The 24,035-nt window shown below is 34.9% G+C and overlaps 1 protein-coding gene across 4 annotated transcripts in view; it reads right to left on the bottom strand.

Annotated features, from left to right (window-relative positions):
- The window catches only part of LOC129751256 (cardioacceleratory peptide receptor-like), a 305,152-nt gene that overhangs the window by 33,652 nt on the left and 247,465 nt on the right, over window positions 1-24,035 (bottom strand). For all 4 annotated transcript variants that reach the window (XM_055746644.1, XM_055746643.1, XM_055746645.1 and 1 more), the window contains exons 6-7: window positions 11,184-11,381; window positions 10,217-10,312 (exon numbers count right to left, since the gene is read on the bottom strand). In XM_055746644.1, the coding sequence (XP_055602619.1) occupies window positions 10,217-10,312; window positions 11,184-11,381 (294 nt within the window). The remainder of the gene's footprint in view (window positions 1-10,216; window positions 10,313-11,183; window positions 11,382-24,035) is intronic.

Genomic DNA, 24,035 nt, shown 5'->3' with positions numbered 1-24,035 from the left:
CACATTGAGATCATATGCCCAAAAAGTCAGAAGAAACTATCTAACTACAGTGAGCTCCCAGCCATCAGGTTAGGTTAATACAAGATTCATTTAATTATCGAGCATGCAATGCGCCCGGAAGGTATGTAAAACAAAAGAAAAAGGATGTTCATGTTCATGTATTTCGTTTTATCTGATGAGGCTCCTACTAACTTGAATAAGCGGTGATATACTGTAATCGGAAACCTAGACATTTATACTTATATACATACTGTAAATTTTTTGAGGTTATGCAAAAATTTGATTATTCGTAGAGATAGCAGTATTTAGATGTTGATTATGCTGAAAAACTACAAAAAAAAGCGATATAAAACAATGCATTTCAATTTTTTTTTATTGACGCGTGCATTTCCTTTACAATCATTATATGAGATTTGTGCGCATTTAAGCATGTTACCTAAATTGTGTACATATTGATTTCTGTATGCATACTTAACTTTATTACGACAAAATATGCATGTTAGTGAAAACAAGATGTTAAAGTAATTTGTTGTAAGCTGTATTCCTCAGTAGTTTTTGCATCAAATGTGAAACAATCTCATAAAATGGAAGATATACATAGGTTTTTTTCTGATCAAATGTATTTCAACAAAAAAAGAGATCATTTGGTAAAATTTCACAAAAAGATGAGTACGCCCATTTCTCGATCGAAAAAGAGTAGATACATGTACTCTTAAAAGAGTACGTATGGTATCTCTAGGTTCGATGGAACATTTGTACATCACAACCAGGCTTCGGACGAATCCTGAGGCGCGACTCAAAAGAGGCAGAGCAGTACCACTCATAGAGGAGGAACTCCCAAACTCCTGGCAGTCGAAAATAACTCTTTCTCGGTTCTCCTAACGCCAGAATCTCTAAGAGCGCTAGTCACTCTTTGCTCTCCCAGAGGCTCTGCGTTCCTCCCAAAGAGGCCTCCCTGGGAGAAATCACTTTGCGTGTGACGATTCAGAATTGCGTTCGAGTTAGGTACATATTTCATTGCTTCAAGTAGCTCACAGCTGCTGGCTGGCTGGTGGGGTGGCTGTGCGGCGAGTTTTAGACAATTTTTAACTTTAACAACGTTTACATTATTACTTTAATTTACATTCAATGATCATTTAAAACGTTTGTCGTATTTTTGGTTTTCAAATAACATGTATTACAAAGAAATCGGCCGGTGTTAAAAAAAGTACCGTCAACTGGGTCACCTTGCACACTTTTCACCTTGAATGGCTTCTAAAAACTTAACGTACACAGATAATCATTATTGGTAGGACATCAAATTAACGTAGTCTGAAAAATTATTGGTTTCCCAAGTTATTTTTAAATTTACAAAAATATGCGATTATCACCCTACTAAAAAGGGGCAAGATGCAACTTGTTTTTAATGGAAAAACAAATGGAAACGTTTGAATATTTTTAGCTCTAGATATATTTGTGATGTCATAACGTATTAAGCACTAGTTTTATTAAGTTTCGATTTTGTTCTGTCAAAAATGATTTGAAAAAAAGCATAAGGGCGCTGCATACATTTAGGGGTAAAAAAATACTACAAAAAAAATCAACTAGCTTAAACCATAAAAGTTCATGTTATGATAGATGAAATTTTGAAATTAACAAACGCGTGATGCAAAACAATCATATTCAAAAAAAGCTCTGTCAAAAATAATTTGAAAAAAAGCATAAGGGTGCTGCATAAATTTAGGGGTAAAAATACTACAAAAAAATCAACAAGCTTAAATCATAAAAGTTCATGTTATGATAGATGAAATTTGGAAATAAACAAACGCGTGATGCAAAACAATCATATTCAAGCATATGAAATCGAGTTTTAAATTTGATGAATTTAAGCCCATAGTGGTAACTGAATTATATTTTATTTATTTATTTAAATGCATTTGCAGTTTTACAGGGTGATAAAAGCAGTTAAAGTTTGTATGTGATATCGTTAAGCCAATCCGTCAAACTTGGTAAAATGTTATAGGACATCGAAAAATGTGAAAAATTGTACATCTATTGCTCATTTTTTTTATTTGAGAAAATGAGAATAAAAAAATAATATTTTTTTTGAGTAATCATCATTATCATTAAATGATAATTTTATTACATTAGAAATATTTATTCAAATTGAATAAGCGTTGTGGTGTATAAAAATAGCATCTATCCCTGCTTTTGCATGATACCCCGTATGACGGTTATATTGAAGATATACTAGCTATGCGAACAAAATATCTCAAATTTCTTTACTAACTTGAGGCTCGTTGCGCGATTCCTTCTTGTGCTATCAGACTTAAACTTTTCATGCAAACTTCATACAGAAATCTGCTTATTAGGGCCACTCTACTCAACAAACTTATCAGCGGGGACACGTTCTATCTATTACTATTCGTATTAAATTATTCCCAAATGACACCGCCGGCGTAAACCAAAACAAACGAACAAGGGCCGACTTCCATCTGTACCGTTGAGCCGTCAACACGTACGCCGGAGCATCGTATCGTTGCTGTGTACCTGCAGGAACATTTTACATTATTTATTTTTTCCTTACCTGTATTTCAATCAGCACTTTTCAGTGCTAAAATTATTTTCATTTTCTTTTATTCATATTTTCTCTTTTCTTTCCAGCATGGGGAAGTCTTCGGCCGGCTCAAGGGCCGGAAGAAAACGGATTGCTGAACCTAATCCAGGGCCATCTGCCAAAAAAGTTGAAATTTCCAATTCATTCGATGTCCTTCATAACATTGGTGATGAGGAAATATTCATATTTAATTCTGATAAGAGTACTAAGAAACCTTTTTCTTCTTCTTATACTCTTAAAAACGAAAAGATTCCACCAATAACGGTCACGATTCCTGACTTCAATGCCTTTCGAAAAGAAATCGTCACTTCCGTCAAGGATGTGAAGATTTCTTTTCAGATCGGTCGAAGGGGAACTGCTCGTATATTGGCGGAATCTTTTAATGATTTTCAAAAAATTTTAAATTATTTGAATAATAAAAAACACCAATTTTTTACGTACGACACTAGAGGTGATCGTCCTTTTAAAGTTGTACTTCGTGGTCTCACCGGCGATCAGACACCGGATGAGATCACAACTGAATTAAATTCTTTGTTAGGTTTTTCTCCGACTCAAGTAATTCAAATGAGGAAAAGAACCAACACGAATAATACCAGTAGTGTTGGTTTTGCTCCTGAACTTTATTTGATCCATTTTAAAAAGGATCAGGTCAATAATTTGAAAATTTTGGAAAAGGCTCGTCTTATGTTTCATTGTCGAGTAAAATTTGAACCTTTTCGTAAATCCCATACCAATTTTTTACAAAATATTACGCAATGTCGTCGTTGTCAAGCTTTTTGTCATGGCACTAAAAATTGTAGAATGAATGCCAGATGCATGTTTTGCGGCTCATTCGATCATGAAAAATCTAAATGCCTTTTTGGTGGTGATAAGCCAAAAACAGAATTTTTTAAGTGTGCGAATTGCGCAGGTAATCATTCCTCGAATTCTCTAGATTGTCCCGTCAGGGCAAAAATTGTTGCTTCTAGGAAAAACCCCAAAGTTTCCAGAAAAGTTTCTTCTCCTCCTTCCTCTTTTTCGTCTACACACGTCAGACCGGCAAACAACATGCCTGTTCGCAGTCAGCCTCGGCCTACATTGGAATCACGGCTGGGTAATACCCGAAGTGATTTTAATGTTACCTGGGCTGATTCTGCGCCCCAGACTCGTTGTTTATCGTTCTCAGAGGTGGTTGAAAATGGGTTTCCCTCTTCAGGTTTAACTAATAAAAATGGGAAAAAACCAAGTCTCAACGTTCATGCGAAGGCTTGGGAAAATCCCCGAAATTCAAATACTTTTTCTTCTCCTTCCTCTTCTGATTCTAACAATTTTGTTGATTTGGGTGAGATTACTGAGGAAAAATTAAAATTTTTGCATCAAAATTTAATGGAAATGATGCAACTTATGTTGAAAGCAAATTCAATGTTTGAAGCTTTCCAAACTTCTTTTAATTATGCTAACAAAATTATTATGACTTTACGATTCCCTCATGGATCCAAATAGATGTTTAAATATTATGAATTGGAACGCTAGATCTTTGCTGGCTAACCAAGACGAGTTCTTTTTATTTTTGAAAACTCAAAACATACATATTGCTGCCATCACTGAAACTTTTTTAAAGCCAGACAATAACTTGAAAAGCAATGCTTTCTTTAAAATTTTAAGAAATGATCGACTTGATCGACAAGGTGGGGGTGTAGCTATTGTCATCAATAGTCGTCTCAAATTTAGACTTCTTCCTTCTTTCAATACAAAAGTCTTAGAAACAATTGGAATTGAATTAGAAACTTCTATGGGGAAAATTATAATTGTTGCCGCATATTTGCCTTTTCAATGTAGCGGTGAACAGAAAAAATTTTTGAAGGGAGATTTACAAAAACTCACTAGAAATAAATCTAAATTTTTTATTATTGGTGACTTTAATGCAAAACACCGATCTTGGAATAATATTTCATCAAATTCAAATGGGAATATTTTGTTTAATGACTGCTCTGCAGGTTATTATACTGTTGAATATCCTAATGGGCATACTTGTTTTTCTTCAATTAGAAATCCCTCCACAATTGATTTGGTTCTAACGGATTTAGGCGAGCATTGTAGTCAATTAGTTACTCATGCGGACCTCGATTCAGACCACCTTCCAGTAACTTTTTCTTTATCCCAAAGTCCCATTGAAAACCCTTTAAAATCAACTTTTAATTTTCAAAAGGCTAACTGGGAGCGATATATGAATTTCATTGAACGTAATTTAGATGTAAACGTTCCATTGAATTCAATAGAAGATATTGATTTGGCTGTAGAAAATTTGACAACTTCAATAGTCAATGCTAGAGCCGCTTCAATACCTAAAGTTAAACATAAATTTAATCAACCTTTAATTGATGATGATCTTCAGTTTTTGATACGACTGAAAAACATTCGTCGACGCCAATTTCAACGAACTAGGGATCCTTATTTGAAATTAATTTATTGCGACCTTCAAAAAGAGATCAAACGTCGTTTAAATTTCATTCGTAATGAAAATTTTGCTAAAGCAGTAGAGGACATAAAACCCTACTCAAAGCCATTTTGGAAATTAACTAAAATTCTAAAAAAGCCCCAGAAGCCAATTCCTACTTTGAAAGATGGGGATAAACTTCTTTTAACTAATTCAGAAAAAGCTCAAAAATTAGCCCAACAATTTGAGTCTGCTCATGATTTTAATTTAAACGTTGTAAGTCCAATTGATGCTCAAATTTCCCTAGAATTTGATGATATTATTTCTAAGCAAATTGTGTTTGAAAGTTCTTGTGAGACAAATATTGATGAACTTAAATTGATTTTCAAAAAATTTAAAAATATGAAAGCCCCGGGGGAAGATGGGATTTTCTATATTCTTATTAAAAAGTTGCCTGAAAGCACTTTAAATTTTTTAGTTAAAATCTTCAACAAATGTTTTCACTTGGCTTATTTTCCCAATAAATGGAAAAATGCCAAAGTAACTCCAATTTTGAAACCTGGAAAAAGTGCTTCAGAGCCTTCAAGTTATCGACCAATTAGTTTGCTTCCTTCTTTAAGTAAACTATTTGAGAGAGTTATTTTGAATAGAATGATGATTCACATTAATCAGAATTCTATTTTCCCTGATGAACAATTTGGTTTTCGTCATGGACATTCTACTACACATCAACTTTTGAGTGTAACTAATATGATTAACGCTAGCAAATCTGAGGGTTATTAAACTGGTGTTGCTCTTCTTGATATTGAAAAAGCTTTTGACAGTGTTTGGCACAAAGGTTTAGTAGCTAAATTAGCTCGATTTGATTTTCCTGTATATCTCACCAAAATTATTCAAAATTATTTGACTAGCCGAACTTTGCAAGTAAGCTATCAAAATTCATGCTCTGAAAGGATACCCATTAGAGCTGGTGTCCCTCAGGGTAGTATACTTGGGCCTATTTTATACAATATTTTTACTTCTGATCTTCCTGATGTCCCAGAAGGAAAAGGTAGAAGATTATTTGCTGACGATACTTTGCTTTCAGCCAAAGGTCGAAATTTACGGGTGGTACGCAGTAGATTGCAACAAAATTTAAATTCCTTTTTGAATTACTTGAAAATGTGGAAAATTTCTCCTAACGCTTCCAAAACTCAACTTATTTTATTTCCCCATAAGCCAAGAGCAAATTTTTTAAAACCTAATGAAAATCATTCCATAACTTTTAATGGGGTTTCTCTAGAATGGTCTGATCACGTGAAGTACTTGGGACTCACACTTGATCGGAATCTTTCTTTTAAGAATCACATTGAAGATATTCAATCTAAATGTAATAAATACACTAAATCTCTTTATTCTCTCATCAACAGGAAATCCCGGTTGTGTCTGCGAAATAAGATGCTCATCTACAAACAAGTTTTCCGACCAGCGATAATGTATGCAGTTCCGATTTGGTCTAGCTGCTGCGCGACGAGGAAGAAAGCCATCCAGAGGATTCAGAACAAAGTTCTGAAAATGATTTTGCGGCTTCCACCTTGGCACAGCACCGAAGATCTTCATCGGATTGCGGGCATTGAATCGATCGGAGAGATGGCCAACAAAATTATCTCCAACTTCAGAGGCAAATCGATGCAGTCTTCCATCGCAGAGATTCGTTCTCTTTATGTTTAGTTTAATTTTAGGATAGTGTTTAGTTTTAAGTATAAAATATTTTTGCTATTACAGGATGTTCTCCTACATTAAAAACTTGATTGCGCTCAGCAAATTTAAATCTTATAAATAAATTTTTATAATCTAGTTAACTATAGGGCTATGAACAGTTCATTATTGAGCTGAACACCTAGTTTAATGCAATAATGTAATATAAGTGTAATGATGATTTGATACAAATAAAGACATATTTAAAAAAAAAAAAAAAAAAACGAACAAGGGCCAGCCAGATACCTAGCACATAACGTTTGCTTTATAAGCGTGCTCCTAGGGAGCTCTCCCGTAGAGCGCTCATTTATCTTTTTAGAGCAGAGCGAGAGACAAAAAGAACTCCCTAGGAGCATTGCATCATTGAGGGAAATGGTAACTCCTTCTCATTCCATCTTGCCGCCTAAAGAGTGAGAGCAGATTTGAGCTCCGTGGGTGTTTGCTCTCAAATGAATCCGAAGCCTGATCACAACATATTAAATTTGTATTTTTATATAATGTAATATAATAAATTAGATGAAAAGAATTTAAAAGCTAGTTTTGATTTATGTTGATGCCCTTAAGGGGGGGGGGGGGTAGGGTCGTAACACTTTCGAAAAATCGATTTTTTTTATTTTTTTATTTTCGTATTGTGAAACATTTCATGTTGTGTCAAATTTTCAAGTCAATTGAAGCAAAACTGTAGAAATTATAGGCCTTTATCTCCTCCTATCTAATACTGCAAGAAAGCAAGAGCAGAAACTTCAAACGCGTTTTTCTCGAAAGCACATTTTTAAAGTCCGTGGACATCATCATTTGAAAACTACTTATCATATTCTTTTCAAATTTAGAACATATTTTCTACATGTAAAATACCAGACCCCAACGTTTTTATTTTTTTTTATTTTTTTACTTTGGGGAGATTTTACAGATAAAAAATGGCGTATTTTTTCGTGAAAAATCGTAGTTTTTACTTCAAACAGCCACCAAAATTTCATAAATTTTTTTTTTAAGTTAAATAAAAACGTTGGGGTCCAGAAAAACATCTATTAAAAATATTTTGCTCTGATTTTTTAACTTCAGATGATTCTGTGCTGAGATACAGTGTCCACCGCAAATCCTGTTTTCTAAAAGGCATCCTCGAAAGTGCTCCGTCACCGGCTCATTTTTCAATATTTTTCTACGAAAAAAATACTAAATGTTCTTTTAACAATGCTTTTATAATGCAAAAAAATTGAATACATTTGTTTGAACGATTGCTCTAGAAAAAAATCGTGAAAATGGTGTTTTTTTTATACCCGTTAGACCCTACCCCCCCTTAAGATGTTAATAACTTTGTCATCATTATGTGTGTTCAATGGAAGTTAGTCGAAACAGTTTGAAATAGGTCGAAACAAGTAGGAATGGATTTTGACAGTTGGTAATCTGTCTCTTTCCAATTGACTTCGATCGATTTCAACCAGGTCGTCCGTTGAACATACTTACACCAATACTAATGCATGTTTTGTGCGTTTTGCACACGAATTTCTAGACAGACCGAAACAAATCACGGGAAAATTCAGACGCGTAACAGAAAACAAGCTAATATGGATTCCGGTCAATAATGAGAGAATTATGACCTTTTATTATTTTCCTATAAACCATTTTTAATATTTTTTATCACTGGCGGCCAATTGAATGGATTGTTTTTTTAAGTTTTTGAAATGAATTTTCAAGTGATATATTCGAACTGTTAGCGAGTGAAGTAGGTTAACAAATTTCAATTCCGTGTTCCTGCTTATTCTAAAATCAAGCCCTTTACCTTTACTGGGGGCTAATTGGACAAAAATGATATTTTCAAGTTTTTTTAATTAGTCAGGTGAATTGACTCTTCCCCTTGTGCTGGTATTTCAAACAGGATAAAACAGCCATTTATTGTTCAATATTTATAATCAAAAACAAAGGCGACAGTTTTTTAGTATCAATAGCCTAGTTTCCCTCCAAAGCGTCAGCTTCCTACAGCTATTTAAACGCTACAAAAATATATACACCAGATTTCGTAATTTTATCTTCCATTCAAATAAATCTATAAGGTATCCGGGGCAAGTGCAAACGTCTTCTACCGCACTGCAGGAAGAGTTAGCACAGCGACAATCCCACCGACTCGAAACACACAGAACCGACTGAATCCAAACATCCAGAGCACTTGACGAAAATGAAACGGCGAAAACGGAACAAAAACATGCTCTCTGTCTGACACACACGCTGCATGTGTGTTAGTGTGGTAGAAATGAATCCTGCTTTCGAGCTGGATCGGTTTCGACTAGTTTCGATCGATTTCAACTTACTCCGTTGAACAATGACCAGACCTGTTTCGACCAAAACATGAGCCCGTTGAACAACGACCACTTGACAGAAACTAGTCGAAACCAATCGCTACTTACGATTGAACGAAGCTATTGTTTCGTTTCTAAGCAGGTTGCTGTTGTGCATATCGCCTCCAGTTTAATTGTGCATAGTATACATAAATGCGTTTTTGCCTTCAAAGTTTAGTTTGACATATGGAAGATACCATTATGATAACAGGGTTTTAAGTATTGGATTAATTGTTGAATTTTATAGACAGGAAGGTATTAATCATCAGTTATCATACAACTCATGTGGCAATTATAAATATTGATGAATGAGATACGGAAAAAAACTAACTCAAAGAAATAAGATCATTTCACAGCTGAATGTCTTTCAACAAAAAGAAAGAGTGCACTCCTCAAATTACAAATACAAAAAGTAGACTACGTCCGTTTCTCGATCGAAAAAGAGTACTTGCTAGACTAGGGTTACCATGTCCTTCAACGCCAAAAAGAGTACATTGAGATCATTTTTCCGAAGGAGGGAAACGTTATATGATCAAAAACTGCCAATTTGTTAAAAGCTGTGTGATAAACGTGACAAAAAGATTTTTTTTTATAATACTTTTCGACTACTGAAAAGTGAAAAGTCAGGGGTTTAATATTCCTGAATGGATTAATTGAAGATATTAAAATAGTGTTTGTTATTGTGCTGACAAACTACACCAATCATGATACTGCATTTCAAAAAGAGTGTTTTCAAAGACACGCATTTTACTCTCTTAACAAACATTATTTATGCGCCTTTTATTTGTGTACCAGGCATTTAAGAAAGTTGCTTTTGTGCATTTGGATTACTGTTTGCATACTTGAGGGCGCTTATTGTGCTCACTGTTACGTTCGACTTGAAGATGCCTTTACAAAACAGAATATTTTAGTGAGTTGTTAATTGTATTTCTTTGGCAACTCTTGGCTAAGATGTAGTACACAAACTTCACAAATTGGAAGTTCTTTTTTCTATTAAAATGTTATTAAATAAAAAAAGTACATTTAATAAAATTTCACAAAAAAAAAACCTACGCCATTTCTCGTTCCAAAAAGAGTACTTGTACCTACATTTAAAAGAGTACGTATGGTATCCCAACCCTAGACTAAACTCACCCTGAATAATCTGCTCCTCGTAGAAATAGACAATTGGGACGGAAAAGAGTGCACTGAAGCTCCAAGCAGCGGCTACCAACCTGCGGGCTCGGTTCCCTGAAAACGAAAAAAAAGGCAAATGTGTACCAAACTTAACCATCATACAAAATACCACCACCGAAATTCAGCTAAACGTGCCCGCGAAACGATTCACTTGTTTGCCAGCTAGAGACGGGTGGCATTCAACAAACGGATGAATACAATCGTTTGAACTGTGCGTTTGATTGAGCAGGAAGCGGAAATGAAAATCCACCCAGCTCCCCAACTTTATTGGAAATTAAACCACTATTAAACTTTAAACCAGAGCTTTTGATAGCTCCACATAAAGATAAGCAAAAAAAAAGAGTTCAGAAGTTCGATTTACGAAAATCAGAAATTCAAATCATTTAACAATATAAAATTAATGAGAAAAAAAAACATTTGTATAGTAAAAAAAAATCTTAAAGCTCCTTCTGGTACTACCTACACATTAGACTAGTTTGCTTTTTGGCTTTTTTGTGGATCAAAGTCGGACTCGTAGGTATGTGTTATTCCCAATACATTTTAAAGTATTTCTATATACTTATAAAAGTATAAAGTATTTCGATATACTTAAGATCTTTTAAGCATATATCTGTTCTGCGGTTATACATGGAACTATATTTAAAATAAAAGATTTTGTCAAAATATTATTTTCGATTGATTGCTGATTTTTTAACTTCCACTTCGTAAGTAAACTTGAAACTGTCGTTTTATTTTTTTTCTCGAGGGAATTGTCCTTTTATCTTAATGACTTGCTAGAACCTTCATAAGGAAATGCTAATAGGGCAAATTCGGCCGATACACTTAAAAATGCATAAGGAACAACACATACCTATATACATATGAGTCCGACTTTGATTTGCGAAAGAATGCCGAAAAATGAACTAGTCAACACACACATACTCACAGCAGCCAGAGAAATTCATCGGATGTGTGATGGCGTCGTACCGATCGATGCTGAGCGCCACCAGCACGTAGGTGGACGCATACGTTACGCCGACCTGGGTGAATCGGATCGCTTTGCAGGCGGCATTTCCTGCCTTCCAGGCCACCGTCATCCGCTGAATGATGTCTGTCAGCACGTTCAACAGGCCCACGCAGAGATCTGTGGAATGGAGTGAGAAAAGGAAAGGAATTAAAAAAAAAAAAACGCTTTAAATAGATTAAACTAGACGATTTGATAATAATCTTCTTACGCGATTTACATACAATTTTCACTATGTTTAGATAAGCTATCCATGGTCCTAAAGGGTTTATTTGCATTGAGTGCCAATTTATAATTGGCCACCGAACACCACAAGTACTGCTTAAGGAGAATCCAAACGATTTTTTGGACTAAAATGGTTGAACCCTGCAATCAAACTCAGCCTTTAAATGCTCCAATCATGAGTAATCAATATCACCGCGTGATTGGCATATGAAAATAAAAACGCGAATAAAGCTCCCAGCGCAACAGCATTGCGTATGGCTGAAAGAAACAAAATAAAAACTTTTTAACGTAGGTACCTTCCTATCCCATCACAAGACGAAGAAGGATGGAAATAAATTCCGGCCAACACCAGGCAGTCAGCGAACCAGGCAGTGCCTGTGTCAGTAGCAAAAGCAAAAAAAAAAATCCCTTATTTCAATCGACCGGCCAAACTACCCGGCTTTACCTAAGTAATCGTCAACACTAAAGCTTTGCATTTTTACAGCTTTATACAAGCATTCAAGTGCTAAATTACATTATATCAGCACATAAAGTACAATTCTGCATAATTACAGCATTTCGAGTGTTATGCTGCATCATATTAGAATTATACCACTCTTTTAAAGTGCAAGTAGCATTTTATAACTTTGCACAATGCCTTTGGAATGCAACGCAGCTCTAAATCAGAATAACAAATGATATACTTTCTAAGCATTACCCAAGTAACCATAAGCATTAAGCCAAAACCCTGAATCAGCATTAAATCAACATTTCTAATGCAAGTTAGCATGAAATCACCATTTCTAATGCAAGTTGACATTAAATCAACATTCATAATGCTTTTTTGTTTTATATAAGCATTAATGATGCATAGAAGCAATAAAGAAAATTAGCACTAATGATAGCACTATATGCACATATAGAGTAGCTCTAAATTTAATAAGCATTAGGAGTGGTGTGACCCGAACAGTACTTGAAGTACGGGTTTTTTCACCCACCTTATCAGCATCAAGAGTGGTCGAAATGGTAAAGGCGCAAGGAGAGATAAAGGCTGCTGCGGGGTCCTTGGTTCGAGACTCAGAAGAATTCATTAAGCAGGCATAATCCTCCTTCATTCAGCAGGTTAATTGATGTTGCAGATAATAATTATTTATTTAATTTTTGTTCATTTTAATTATTCAAAAAAAAAAAATTAAATAAACAAAAGGAGTTCTAAGTATGCATTGTTAATGCTTTCATACGGCTTGCGAAAAATGACGTTTTGATGGTGCTCTAATTCAGCATTTGTAATGCTTATTAAAGGCTATGTTGTGATAGTATTTAATCAGCCCGCTATTTCGCCTTTTTAGTATTAAATCTGCATTATATACGCATATAGTGCAAAACAAGCATTAATACAGAGTTATATATGGGAATATAGTGTTGATTAAGGGCTATGTTTTAGTGCTTATGGTTACTTGGGTAAATTGGCATTACACGAGCTCGCTTTAATTCTTTTTAGCACTTTGTAAGCTTTACAGAAGCATGACGCCGAAGCACATTAGCATTGATTGATACTTTATTGACGCAAGTTCAGGGCATCGTTTGCTGGAAATCATTCATCATTCGGATTCAAATAGACATTTTTTTCAAAGATTTTGCACGGATCTAATAGGTCCAAAAGCAGAGTCACTGAAAAATGTCGGAGCCATAGCTGACATGATTTCGATTCCAGTTCACCTTCAGTAGAAAAATGAAAACAAAAAAATATATATATATGAAATTTCACCCCAGGGATTTTTTTTTTCCTTGGAGGGGAGAGCCCACTGCGACTGATCTATTGTGGTAATTAACCCGCGTTACTGTATGCTATCAGGCTCACCTGCACTATAGGTTGAAGTGACAGTTGATTGCTGACTAAGCATTTTATCCCAATCGGGTATGATATCATAGATGTATGATATAACCTTCTTAGGGCTGATATGCAACCGTATGTCTTGTGCGCTTATTAACTTTGCCCCAAGAGCACGCTCTCACCTATTAAGGAGGGCGCAGCAGTTGCATAGAAGTTGCTCTGCAATTTCTTTTTCGAACTCGCAGAACCGACATTCGTCGTTTTGAATAATGTTTATCCTTTTGAGATGCTGTTTTGTTGGACAGTGTCCTGTCAAGAGACCAGTGTAAGTACTTAACTCGTGCTTACTTAAGTTCAACATGTTTTTGGAGAGTCGTGCGCATGGTTCAATGAATCTTTTCGCCTGAGCTGCTCCCTCTGCTGTTGGTTGATCCAGTTGAAGACAATAGTGGTGCTTTCCCAGTTCTTGAGTTCCACATTCAAGGCACTCCTCGATACTCCGCAGAAAGGTTCGGGTCCAATTAACAGGCCCTGGGATTCTTCCCTAGCTAGCTGGTCTGCTTCTTCGTTCCCTAGGATACCGCAGTGGCCTGGAACCCAGAATAAAAATACTCTGCTCCGTATGGCCAGGTTTCTTTGTGCAACAATACACTCCCATACTAGCTTGGAGTAACATGTGAAAGTACTTAGTGCTCGAAGAGCGGCCTGACTATCAGAGAATATATAGGTACTTGTGTACCTGTATCCTCTTTTTAAACAGGCTAAAGTGCATTCTAAAATGGCTTGAACTTCTGCTTGGAACACTGTTGGCCAGTTTTCCATAGGAATTGAGATCCTGAGTCTAGGTCCGAACATCTTCTATTATCCATTTTTGACCCATCAGTAAAGAATGTTATTTTCCGGAAGGAATCGCAGGCCCACCTGACTCCCACACGTCCCTATCGCTGCACACAGGGGTAATGAACAAAAAAGGTGATCATAATTCTTTGCAGCCAAACGGTACACGTTAGACATTTGATGTCTTCGAGACATTTTATGTAAATTTAATGATCTTTCATATTTCATTAAGTAAAATGTAATGACCTTACTAAGGAGGGAGATAAAAAAATTATTTATTGAAATACCTGTTTTGAAGCTTGACATATTCAATAAAGTTGTAGATCATGTAGTTTTAAGAAACTTTGTCGAAGACATCATCAAAATTGCATTTGAAACAAAAAAGTTACAAGCATTTTAAAAAATTAATAAGTACTTTTCAGTTTTTATTAAAACAAAATGCTTTTTTTCGGACAGTTAAAACATCAAGAATTCAGACGAGTTCGTATGATTTTATGAATGGATTTTGCTATTCAAGTTATAAGTTTCAGAATCATGTTTGAATTAAGAAATGGTTTTTACCGGAAGTTTTGCAAACTTCCTATTAATAATAGGGGTTTCCCCCAAAAACAGTCGAAAAATCTTCTATAAAAATCCAACAAAACGAAATGAAATGAAATGAAAGATGATAGAAATAAAGGTTTAATTGTTGTATACCATTTTGAGAGGTCATCAATTAAATTAAACGATTAATGTTTCCAAATAACACTATAAAATTCAAAATACTAAAAAATACGATTATACAAAAACAGGTTTTTAAAAATGCTCTACTCTTCTTCACTAGCGTTTTCATCCAGTGATATTTCACATCGTAATAATTTCAATGTTTCTTCTGACAACATATTTTTTCGGGAAGGTTCCGGCCGGATGCTTGAAATGTATGGATCTGAGCTCAAAAGGAGTCGTTTAAAATATCCCGATTACAGTCTTTTCTCGAAAATTGCCTAGAAAAGTTGTTCCGAAATGTTCTAAAATATTTGTTTTGAGCTTCTCCTGCCTCTTCAGACAACATTCCAATAGGTAAAATTGCATTTTGAATCATCTCTGCTCCATGAATCAAAATTTTGTGCATTGTTGGTGTCATGGGACACCATCGATACAGGCGAATATACAAATTAGCTGTTTCTAAAGCATAATCTGCAAATTTTCTGGTGTCGATTTCAAATCCGCATGTTATTCCTTCCAGAATGATTTTGAGACGGTGCACTGATAGTTACATTGTATGGTATGTCTAGATTGAAAACAGGTTCCATCCAGTCATCGTTCTTTACAATAAGTGAGTTTATTTTAAATATCTTTAGGATTTTAGGTGTCCTGTAAGATCTCCCTCATAGAGAGTTTTGTTTTTGGAGAGTCTCAAGGCACTACGCTCTGCCTTTAACTCAATAAATTGATGTAGTGGCAGGATATTTAGTAGTGCGTTCAGAGCCTCGTTTGATGTGCTTCGCAAAGCGCCAGTTATAGCTAGGGTTGCTATTCTTTGAAGCTTCGCTAGTTTCTTCCGGGCCGTAGCTTGCACAGTTTTGGTCCACCACACTAAAGAAGCATACGAGATTTTGGGTCTTATTATAGCTGTAAATATCCAATGGATAATTTTCGGCCGTAGTCCCCATTTTTTCCCTACTCCTTTGAGGCAAACCCATAGAGCTGTTGTAGCTTTGACTATTACATGCTCTATCGGTGGATTCCATGATAGCTTTGAATCTAATATGATGCCTAAATATTTCACCTGTGATTCGAAGTTTAGCACTTCCCCGTCTAATGTTAGTGGTTTTAGTGCAGTTTTTCGTCTCGTAGTGAATGCTATCACAGTAGTTTTGGAACGGTTAATGTTCAGTCCCTCTTCCATGCACCAGAATAGTGCGTAGTTAAGTGCAGATTGCATTCTGTTTGACAACACATTTTGATGTGTTCCCCGAACTATTATTACTACGTCGCACAGTGCGGTGACCAGTGGACAAAAGTCAACAATTTTAGTTTATCAAACCTTAAATTCAACTTCATAAATCGATTGGAAAGCGGTTGGAGTTTCATGAACGAACATGTTTTTGACTTAATTTTGCTTCCTACAAGCGCAGCATTGGTTCAAAGTGGATGCATTAAGAAGGCAAGAAAAAAATTTTTTTTCGAAAACATACACTTTTTTTGAAACTTTTATTTACCGTTGACAAGTTTCGCAGCAAATTCAAATTCTTCGTTCTACAAGTTGAAGATTTAAACTCAACGCGTGTTGTATTGTGTTTTTTGAGTGAGAAAAATTCGTTTTTGGTCTTTACAGCTACCTCTGAATTTACCATTATTTCTGTACATTTCATCAACAAAAATTGCTCAACTTCAGCTAGTCAGAACAAATTCGCGTCACAAGACGTCACTACCATTTTATAATCAAATGCTAGGGAATTTCATCCTGAACACCCACTATGCTTGCTGAATTGCGTTTTTTTGCGCTAACAGTGATATGAGCAATTTAAAGGAAATTTTTGTATTCAGTTATTTTCTATGTGTTACATTATCAGTACCATACATAATCGTTCATGAATGCAAATATTTGACATATACAAAGGATCTTTTATAAGAAAGATTGAAAATCTTCAAAATATGGGTTTTTGAGACATGGATTTTAAGGCTAAAAAAAAAAATTGAGACAAAACCTTCAAAACACAGTTTTTCTGACGTACTTTCAATAATTGAACATTTAAACAAATAATTTATCGAATTAAAACTTTTAACGACTTTTGTCCATCGGCTCAATGGGATCACCGCACTGTGCGTCGTCTGCAAAGCCAATAACTTCGAAACCCATAGATACAAGTTTGTTTAGGAGGTCGTCCACGATCAATGACCACAACAACGGTGATAGAACGCCACCTTGGGGACATCCCTTCGTTGGAGTGGCTTTGATTGTAAGTCCTCCCAAGCTTGCATAGATGGTTCTATTTATGAGCATGGTACTAGTCCAGTCAACAATTGCCGAGTGGCATCCTCGTCTTTTCATAGCTGTTTCGATTGAACTATGAGATGCGTTGTCGAGTGCCCCTTCAATGTCTAGAAAAGCAGCGAGTACCCCAAGGATTCCAATCAGTGTCACCATTTTTCATTCAAATGAAACTTGATTTTTGAAGAAGCTCAATCTCCAAAAGCTTTTACTACCTGTCAAAAGAAAAGTTTAGATTTTCATACTACAATCGAAGTCTTTCAGTGTTCATTCATTTCAAGAAAACCGACAGTACTCTGGATTGTCAATGCTACCTGGAGTACTGTCAAATGAAAACGAACTTTTTTCATACGAAACCGTATTGAGTGATTTTCAAAGTGAATTGAAAATTTTCAGTAGCTTGTTAAATTTCGATATAGAAAAGAAATGGAAATCAACCTGTTGCAGGAGCTTCCGGTGCTCAGAAAAGGATCACATTTTCCGATTTAGCCGATAGATACGTCAGAAAAGAGGAAGAGGCTTCATACTGCGCCATTGAGCCCGAAATTTCTTATCGTCATTCTCAAACCAGGTATGACTCCCAAAACATGGTGCGACATTTTAGGAGTCGGCACCCAGAGGATCAGGATTTTTTAAAGAGGACATGCCCTCTAAGAAAACAAGAACCATTCAAAAACGTTTGGTAGCAATTGATAGGCAGACTACGTTGGAATCCGTCCTTAAATAAGTGACATACCATAATCTTCCTTTAGATTGTGTTGGGTTGGAAGGATTCAGATTAGTTTATGGCAGTGATTGAAATCCTCACCAATTTTTTCATCAGAGGCATTCAAAATACACGCTCTGAGGCCTCGCATAGCAATACAGGAGACGATACAAATAAATTCATTCAGACCTCCCCCCATGAGGAGGATCTGCTCTGAGAGTTACTATTCGTTTGCTGCCCCGAACGAACTCTCTCAACATTCGGTTGCTACATGATGCATGAAGAAGACGAGGCACACATACTCATTTAAGTTGTTGAATTCGAATGACTCCAGCCGATAGCTGTCGTTGAGGAGAACATCTTCAACCTCGCCGCAAAGGTTGAGGCAACAACAAAACAACCGAACTTATTGCATTGCACAGGCCCGCATCGTATAGTGCAAAGAGGGGGGAGGAAAAAGTAACGAAAAAACCAGCTGCCTGCGTGCGGTTGCTGTGCAATAATAGCAATGGCAGAAAAACCTCACGCATTCGATCCAGGCACAAACGAGGAGACTCGGGTTTGCTCTGCCTTTTGAATTCGGTTCCATCATGATTGTAACAGGAGATGAGTGAGAGCCATTCATTTGATTTTTTGGATTCGCTGCCTCGAACGTATATTGCTTCATGAAGGCGGGCCATGTTGAGAGCGTATACATCATCGGTTTTGTCGTTTTTGCTGCCTCAAAGCAACCTTTGCTTCTTTCAGTTTAACACTGAATGAGGAAGACATCGGTTCATGAAGTACTAGATTGTCGGAAATCTGTGTTTTGTTGCGACGTTTCTGAAAATTTCATTTAAATGGACAATATCTACTTTTCCATGTAAAAACTTGTAAAAAGGTTCTGAATCCCACCACCAGATGCACTGTTGTGAATTTTGTTTTGAATTCAGATAACAAAACACGGAAAATAAAAAAAAGGTAAAATTTACCTTTTTGCGAGGTGATTTTTTTCCACCCCTCTTTCGAGGTAAATTTTACCTTTTTTTCATCCACCTAGCGAAAAGGTAAATCTTACCTTTTTTTCAATTCACCTAGCAAAATGGTAAATTTTACCTTTTTCGCATTCACCTAGCAAAATAGTAAATAATATCGTTTTCCCATTCACTGATTTGAAAGGTAAATGCTAGTTGGTTTGGTTGGTTTCTTCAATAAAAATGAAAACAAAATTCATTGAAAAATTTATATTTATTTAATTCATTATATTATTTTTTAAATATATCACCTTGTTTAAAAATGATTGAGGTAAGTCCTTTTTTCGCCAGGCTCGAGGCAATTCGGCTTCTCGTTCTTCCATAATGGCGACTCATCCAGTCAGGTCCGGCTTTTCCGGAATGATATCTGGAGGATGACGTAGAATACACCTCGAAGCTGGGCCGATCTGAAACAAAAGCAAATTATTATGATGAGAACCAGCACAACTAAATAAAAGCTAAGAAAAAACTTACCATTCTTTTCCGATTTTTCCTTATTGGCACGAAACAAAACTTCCCTTCTGAACGACAAAACAGCTTAACCTCAATAAACGGATTCGGCAAATAGTTCTTTTGTTCGAGATGATTGTACCGTTTTGTTTAGCTCAATCCAGGTCAATTTCACCTCGCTACGAGGTAAGTTTTATCTTATTTGGATTTACCTATTTTTCTAGGTGAATTATACTTTTTTATTGAGCTCAATTCAGGTGAACTTCACCTCGCTACGAGGTAAGATTTACCTTTTTTGGATTCACCTTTTTTCTCGGTGAATTGTACCTTTTTTCCAACCTCGATTCAGGTAAATTTTACCTCGCTGTGAGGTTTCACCTCGAAGAGGTAGAAGTTACCTTTTTAGCTTTCACGAGCGTTCACCTTTGCTAACTCGGTAAATTTTACCTTTTTATTATTTTCCGTGAAAGTACAGTTGAATTTTTCGGTACATTCTTACAAATTTTTAGGCATTTCCAGGGCTGGTAGCGGTTTGACAATGAAATAGTAGGGACTTTAGTGACCAAAATTTGAAAAAAAGTGACCAAATAGTGACTTTGAGGACCGAAAAAAGTGACCAAATAGTGACTATGTAGAACGAAAAAATAACTTTGAAGTACAAAAAATGTGACCAGTCAGGCCCGTGCGATGGACCCTTCCGGAGGGGTTTTCAAAATTCAAATTTAGATAAAATTAATAACAATACCAAAAATAAACAATTGAAAAGGAAAGGGTTTTCTTACACCATTTGTCACTCATGTTCAACACAAAAACTAAAAAAATGACTGATAAACAAAATTTTGGAAACATATTACAATGAATGTTTCAAATTTTCGATAAGTCAAGAAAGTTTTTTGAAATAAATTAGTTTCAAAAGAATTTCTTAGCAAATTTAAAATTAAAAAATATCTGAATTCTAAAATAAATGTCAAATCTTGTACAAAACTTAGCATGAATAGATGTTAGGAAAATGATAATAATTGTTAATTTTTATTCATCTAAATTTGGAATTCTTTTCCTCATTTTTAACTGGAAGTTTAGTGAGAAATTCCGCTGTAATTTTAAAATTTGAACAAAACATATTTAATCACGATTTAAAATGTAAATTACCGATTACTGAATAAGAAATGAATTTTGAGCAGAATTTATTCAATGTTTGATGTTTTAATTTAATTTTATAAAAAGAAGAATATATTTATAATTATTTTAAAAGTGCCAGTTATAGAAGCCAGACATAAAACCTTTAATAAAATAAAATCCTCCATGTTCAACTACACTGACAAAGAAATGTTAGAAAATGAGTAATTATGTGAATGATAAAAACTGATAAACAATTAAAAAAAATGAGTTCAAAACTTTTGTTATTAACACTGCGTATTAAAATTGATTTTGAAAGTTGCTACTTTGAACAATTTTTCAAACTTTTTAGATTAATTTAAAAATCATGATCGATCCAAAAATTTGATTTCATATAAAAAATATTAATAAAAAGTTTTTAAAGTTTCAATCGCAGGTTTTTAAGCTTTGAATAGCTCTGAGTATTTTGTCTCTTTTGATTAAAATATTGGATCCTGAAAGAACAGAAGGTAGAAATTATGTTTTTTTTATTTAAAATTTGGAGTTAAAGGCTTATGGTTGAAGAACACGAAAATTTAGAATTTAAAAACAAGGAAACAATTGTTAAAAATATGTCTTAAAAATTTAAAAAGTTTGATTAAAAAAAATCCGGCAAGTTGATTATAAAATTGAAAAAAAAAACTGTACAATAAAATTCGGTAGATTTATTTAAAAAATTGAAAAAAACAGTATGGAAATAAAAAAGATTAGTTTTTAAAAACATTTCAGGAAGATTTTTTTCAATAAACATGTTTCATAATAACCATTTTGGTGCTTATTTTTTCAATTATTGATTTGGTAAATAGTGTCCTCAACTAGAAATTTTGTCAAATTCGCCATTTAGTTTTGGTAATAAAGAGTTTATTACTAGTAAAATTGATAGATAACTGATTATGGAAAAATGTCATTACAAGTATTTTTGACATCACAGCAGAAAGTGTAAAAAAAAAACTTGATTCTATTTAAAGCTCATTAATTCATATAAAACTTTTATTTCTAAATAATATGTTTTTAATTTGAGTTTTTGTAAAAAGAAAGTGCAGAAACTTCTCTTAAGATTTTAAATTATTTTCATTTCAATAACAAACCCACCGTACGATGAAAGGTGTGCTCTGATATGTCTAACCTCACTCGAAAAGCGACGCGTCGAACTACAGCAAGGTTTTATATTCGACACATTGACCAACCGTATTGACTGTGCTTACATTCTACAACGTGTTAACATTTATGTACCAACGAGAACACTTCGACAACGTCAGTTTCTTTCAATTCCTCACCTCCGAACTGCCTATGGCCAAAACCACCCTATTGAAAAGTGTTGTGAACTTTTTAATTTAGTGTATAATTTGTTTAATTTTTAATATGTGCAAACGTCGTTTTAAAATAGACTTAAGAAGAATTTCCTAGTTAATAATAAATATAAAAGCTGATAGAAATATTGCATACATATTTAGATTCGGGGAACCCAAATTAGTTGAAATTACCGTTTAAATTCATTGCACCTAAAAAAAAGTAATTTTTGTGGCCTTGTGTAAATTTTTACAACCCTTTTTTAAGTATTTAGAAGAACAAAAAACACGAAATAAAATTGAGTCTGAAATTGTTTTTTAAAGAATATTTCATATCATCATAACATTTGTTATGACATATAAGATTTTTTTTCATAAAAAAAATGGTTCGTTTCAATCTCAATCTTAGTTACACTTCTTAATAAAAACCCATTCTAACTTAAGACGAGATAGGGTTTTTGTATATCAAGTTTTGAGTTCCAATACAATAGGTTGATTGAACTAAAAACTAGAATCTACAATCAAAGTTAGTTTCAATTCACGAACGTCAAATAATGTCGTAGATCGAAATGTCTCAAGCCAAGGGTGATTCATGCCGAAATTCCGCCGGAGGCGAAAAAAATTTCTGACTGACAATCAAGTAATTTACCGTTACTACCGTCAATATTAACACGCGTAATTCAAATTACTCTTTCATTGGTTTATTATCGGTGAAAAAAGTGACTTTTGGTGATAAAAGTGACCATTTTTCGGAAAATAGTGACTTTAGTGACCAAATGATGAAAAAAGTGACTTTTCAGTGACTGACCCAAGAAAAGTGACCAAGTCACTAAAAAGTGACTCGCTACCAGCCCTGCATTTCACCACCACCAGTTTCCTAGTAAATTTTCTGTCAATGAAAGTTATAATGTTGTAAAGAAACTTATTTATATTATAATTGCATTTGACAAATCTCGAGCAGTGTTTGGGAAGAATCCTCCTTCTGAAAATCCACCAGAAGCTTCAATCCGTACATATTACTGACTGGTGCAAAGGGCTCTTTGAAATATGACCGCAGTATTTATCGAGGTTTGGGGCATTCTCGCCATGAGCAAAGGTTACTCGAGTAAAAAATATGTTTGCATGGATGAATAAAAATAATCATTACCGTACTCAAAGTAAAAAAAAGGGCCAGAAAAAATACACAACACATATGAAGGTATGTAAATAGGAAACCATAAGTAACGCCACGAAAGGCTTGCAAGTGCGAGTGGCTGACTCGCAATTTCCTGGCTTCGTTCCCGGAAATATGACCTGTTGAGGAGGGTGCGATTTTTCCTCTTCAACTTTACAGATTGCCATTGTCGGTTTTCCATTTTCGAGCGCCATTGTTTGCCGTATTGAGTTGTTGGCCGGCCACTTCACTGCCGGAACAGGAGAAGATGAAAACTTTACCAACCTTCGAGCACATCTCAATGCGGAGTGCTCGGTTGTTTGCTTTTTTTGTCAGCGCTGCCAATTTATAATTTCAATAAGTTTGTACCTCTGAAAAAGCAGTAGCTCTTAAATGTACAGATTAATGTTATTATGAAGCTTTGAAATTCAAGGTATTGAACGCGTTGCCTTTTGAAGAGGAATTGTATTTTGCGAATTGCGTTGATGGTGGTAGATAATTAACTTTGTTCAAATTTTGAGGAGCCCTGCGATATCATAATTGCATTCTTACAGCTCGGCCGTCCGTTTACATCACACACAACACTTGCCGTCAATGTTCGGAAAATCGCTCAAGAAAAGCAATCAGGATTGGTTCCTAACTAGAATACTGATATCTCCGAGTGCTGTGATACGCACGTGGTAAAAGTACCCATTGAATATCCCAAGTAACAATTTTAGCTTTATTATGGTCAGCAAAATATCGTTTGGACTATCGCATTAATCTTCATAAAAAGCTAAAGCGCATTCTATAACATCACCTGGACTCTAATAAAGCCAAAATCAGGCTATTTGGCCCTACCCTAGAAAGGTCATCAAGACATATAATTGTTGGTCATCAATGTTGGTCACCAAAGCTTTAAAAAAACTATTATTAAACATGTTAGAAATTTTTGTTTTTTTCGGTTCTGTCAGTTCTCGGAGTTTTTTTTTTATTTTTTCCAACAACCATAATGGTTGATGAATGATGATTGCATTATTCAGATATGATCTGGTAAAATTATTAGCTAAAAAAAACCAATGTTTTAACCATATATTGAGCTTCTTTTCTACTGCCAGTCAAAATTTTAGGTAAAATGTATATGAAATAGTACCTTAAAATAAATGCGCCTCGTTAAATC

The sequence above is a fragment of the Uranotaenia lowii genome, chromosome 3, assembly GCF_029784155.1.
Source record: "Uranotaenia lowii strain MFRU-FL chromosome 3, ASM2978415v1, whole genome shotgun sequence".
In the NCBI taxonomy this organism is placed as follows: domain Eukaryota; kingdom Metazoa; phylum Arthropoda; class Insecta; order Diptera; family Culicidae; genus Uranotaenia; species Uranotaenia lowii.
This window is presented reverse-complemented; position numbering and strand designations above follow the sequence as displayed.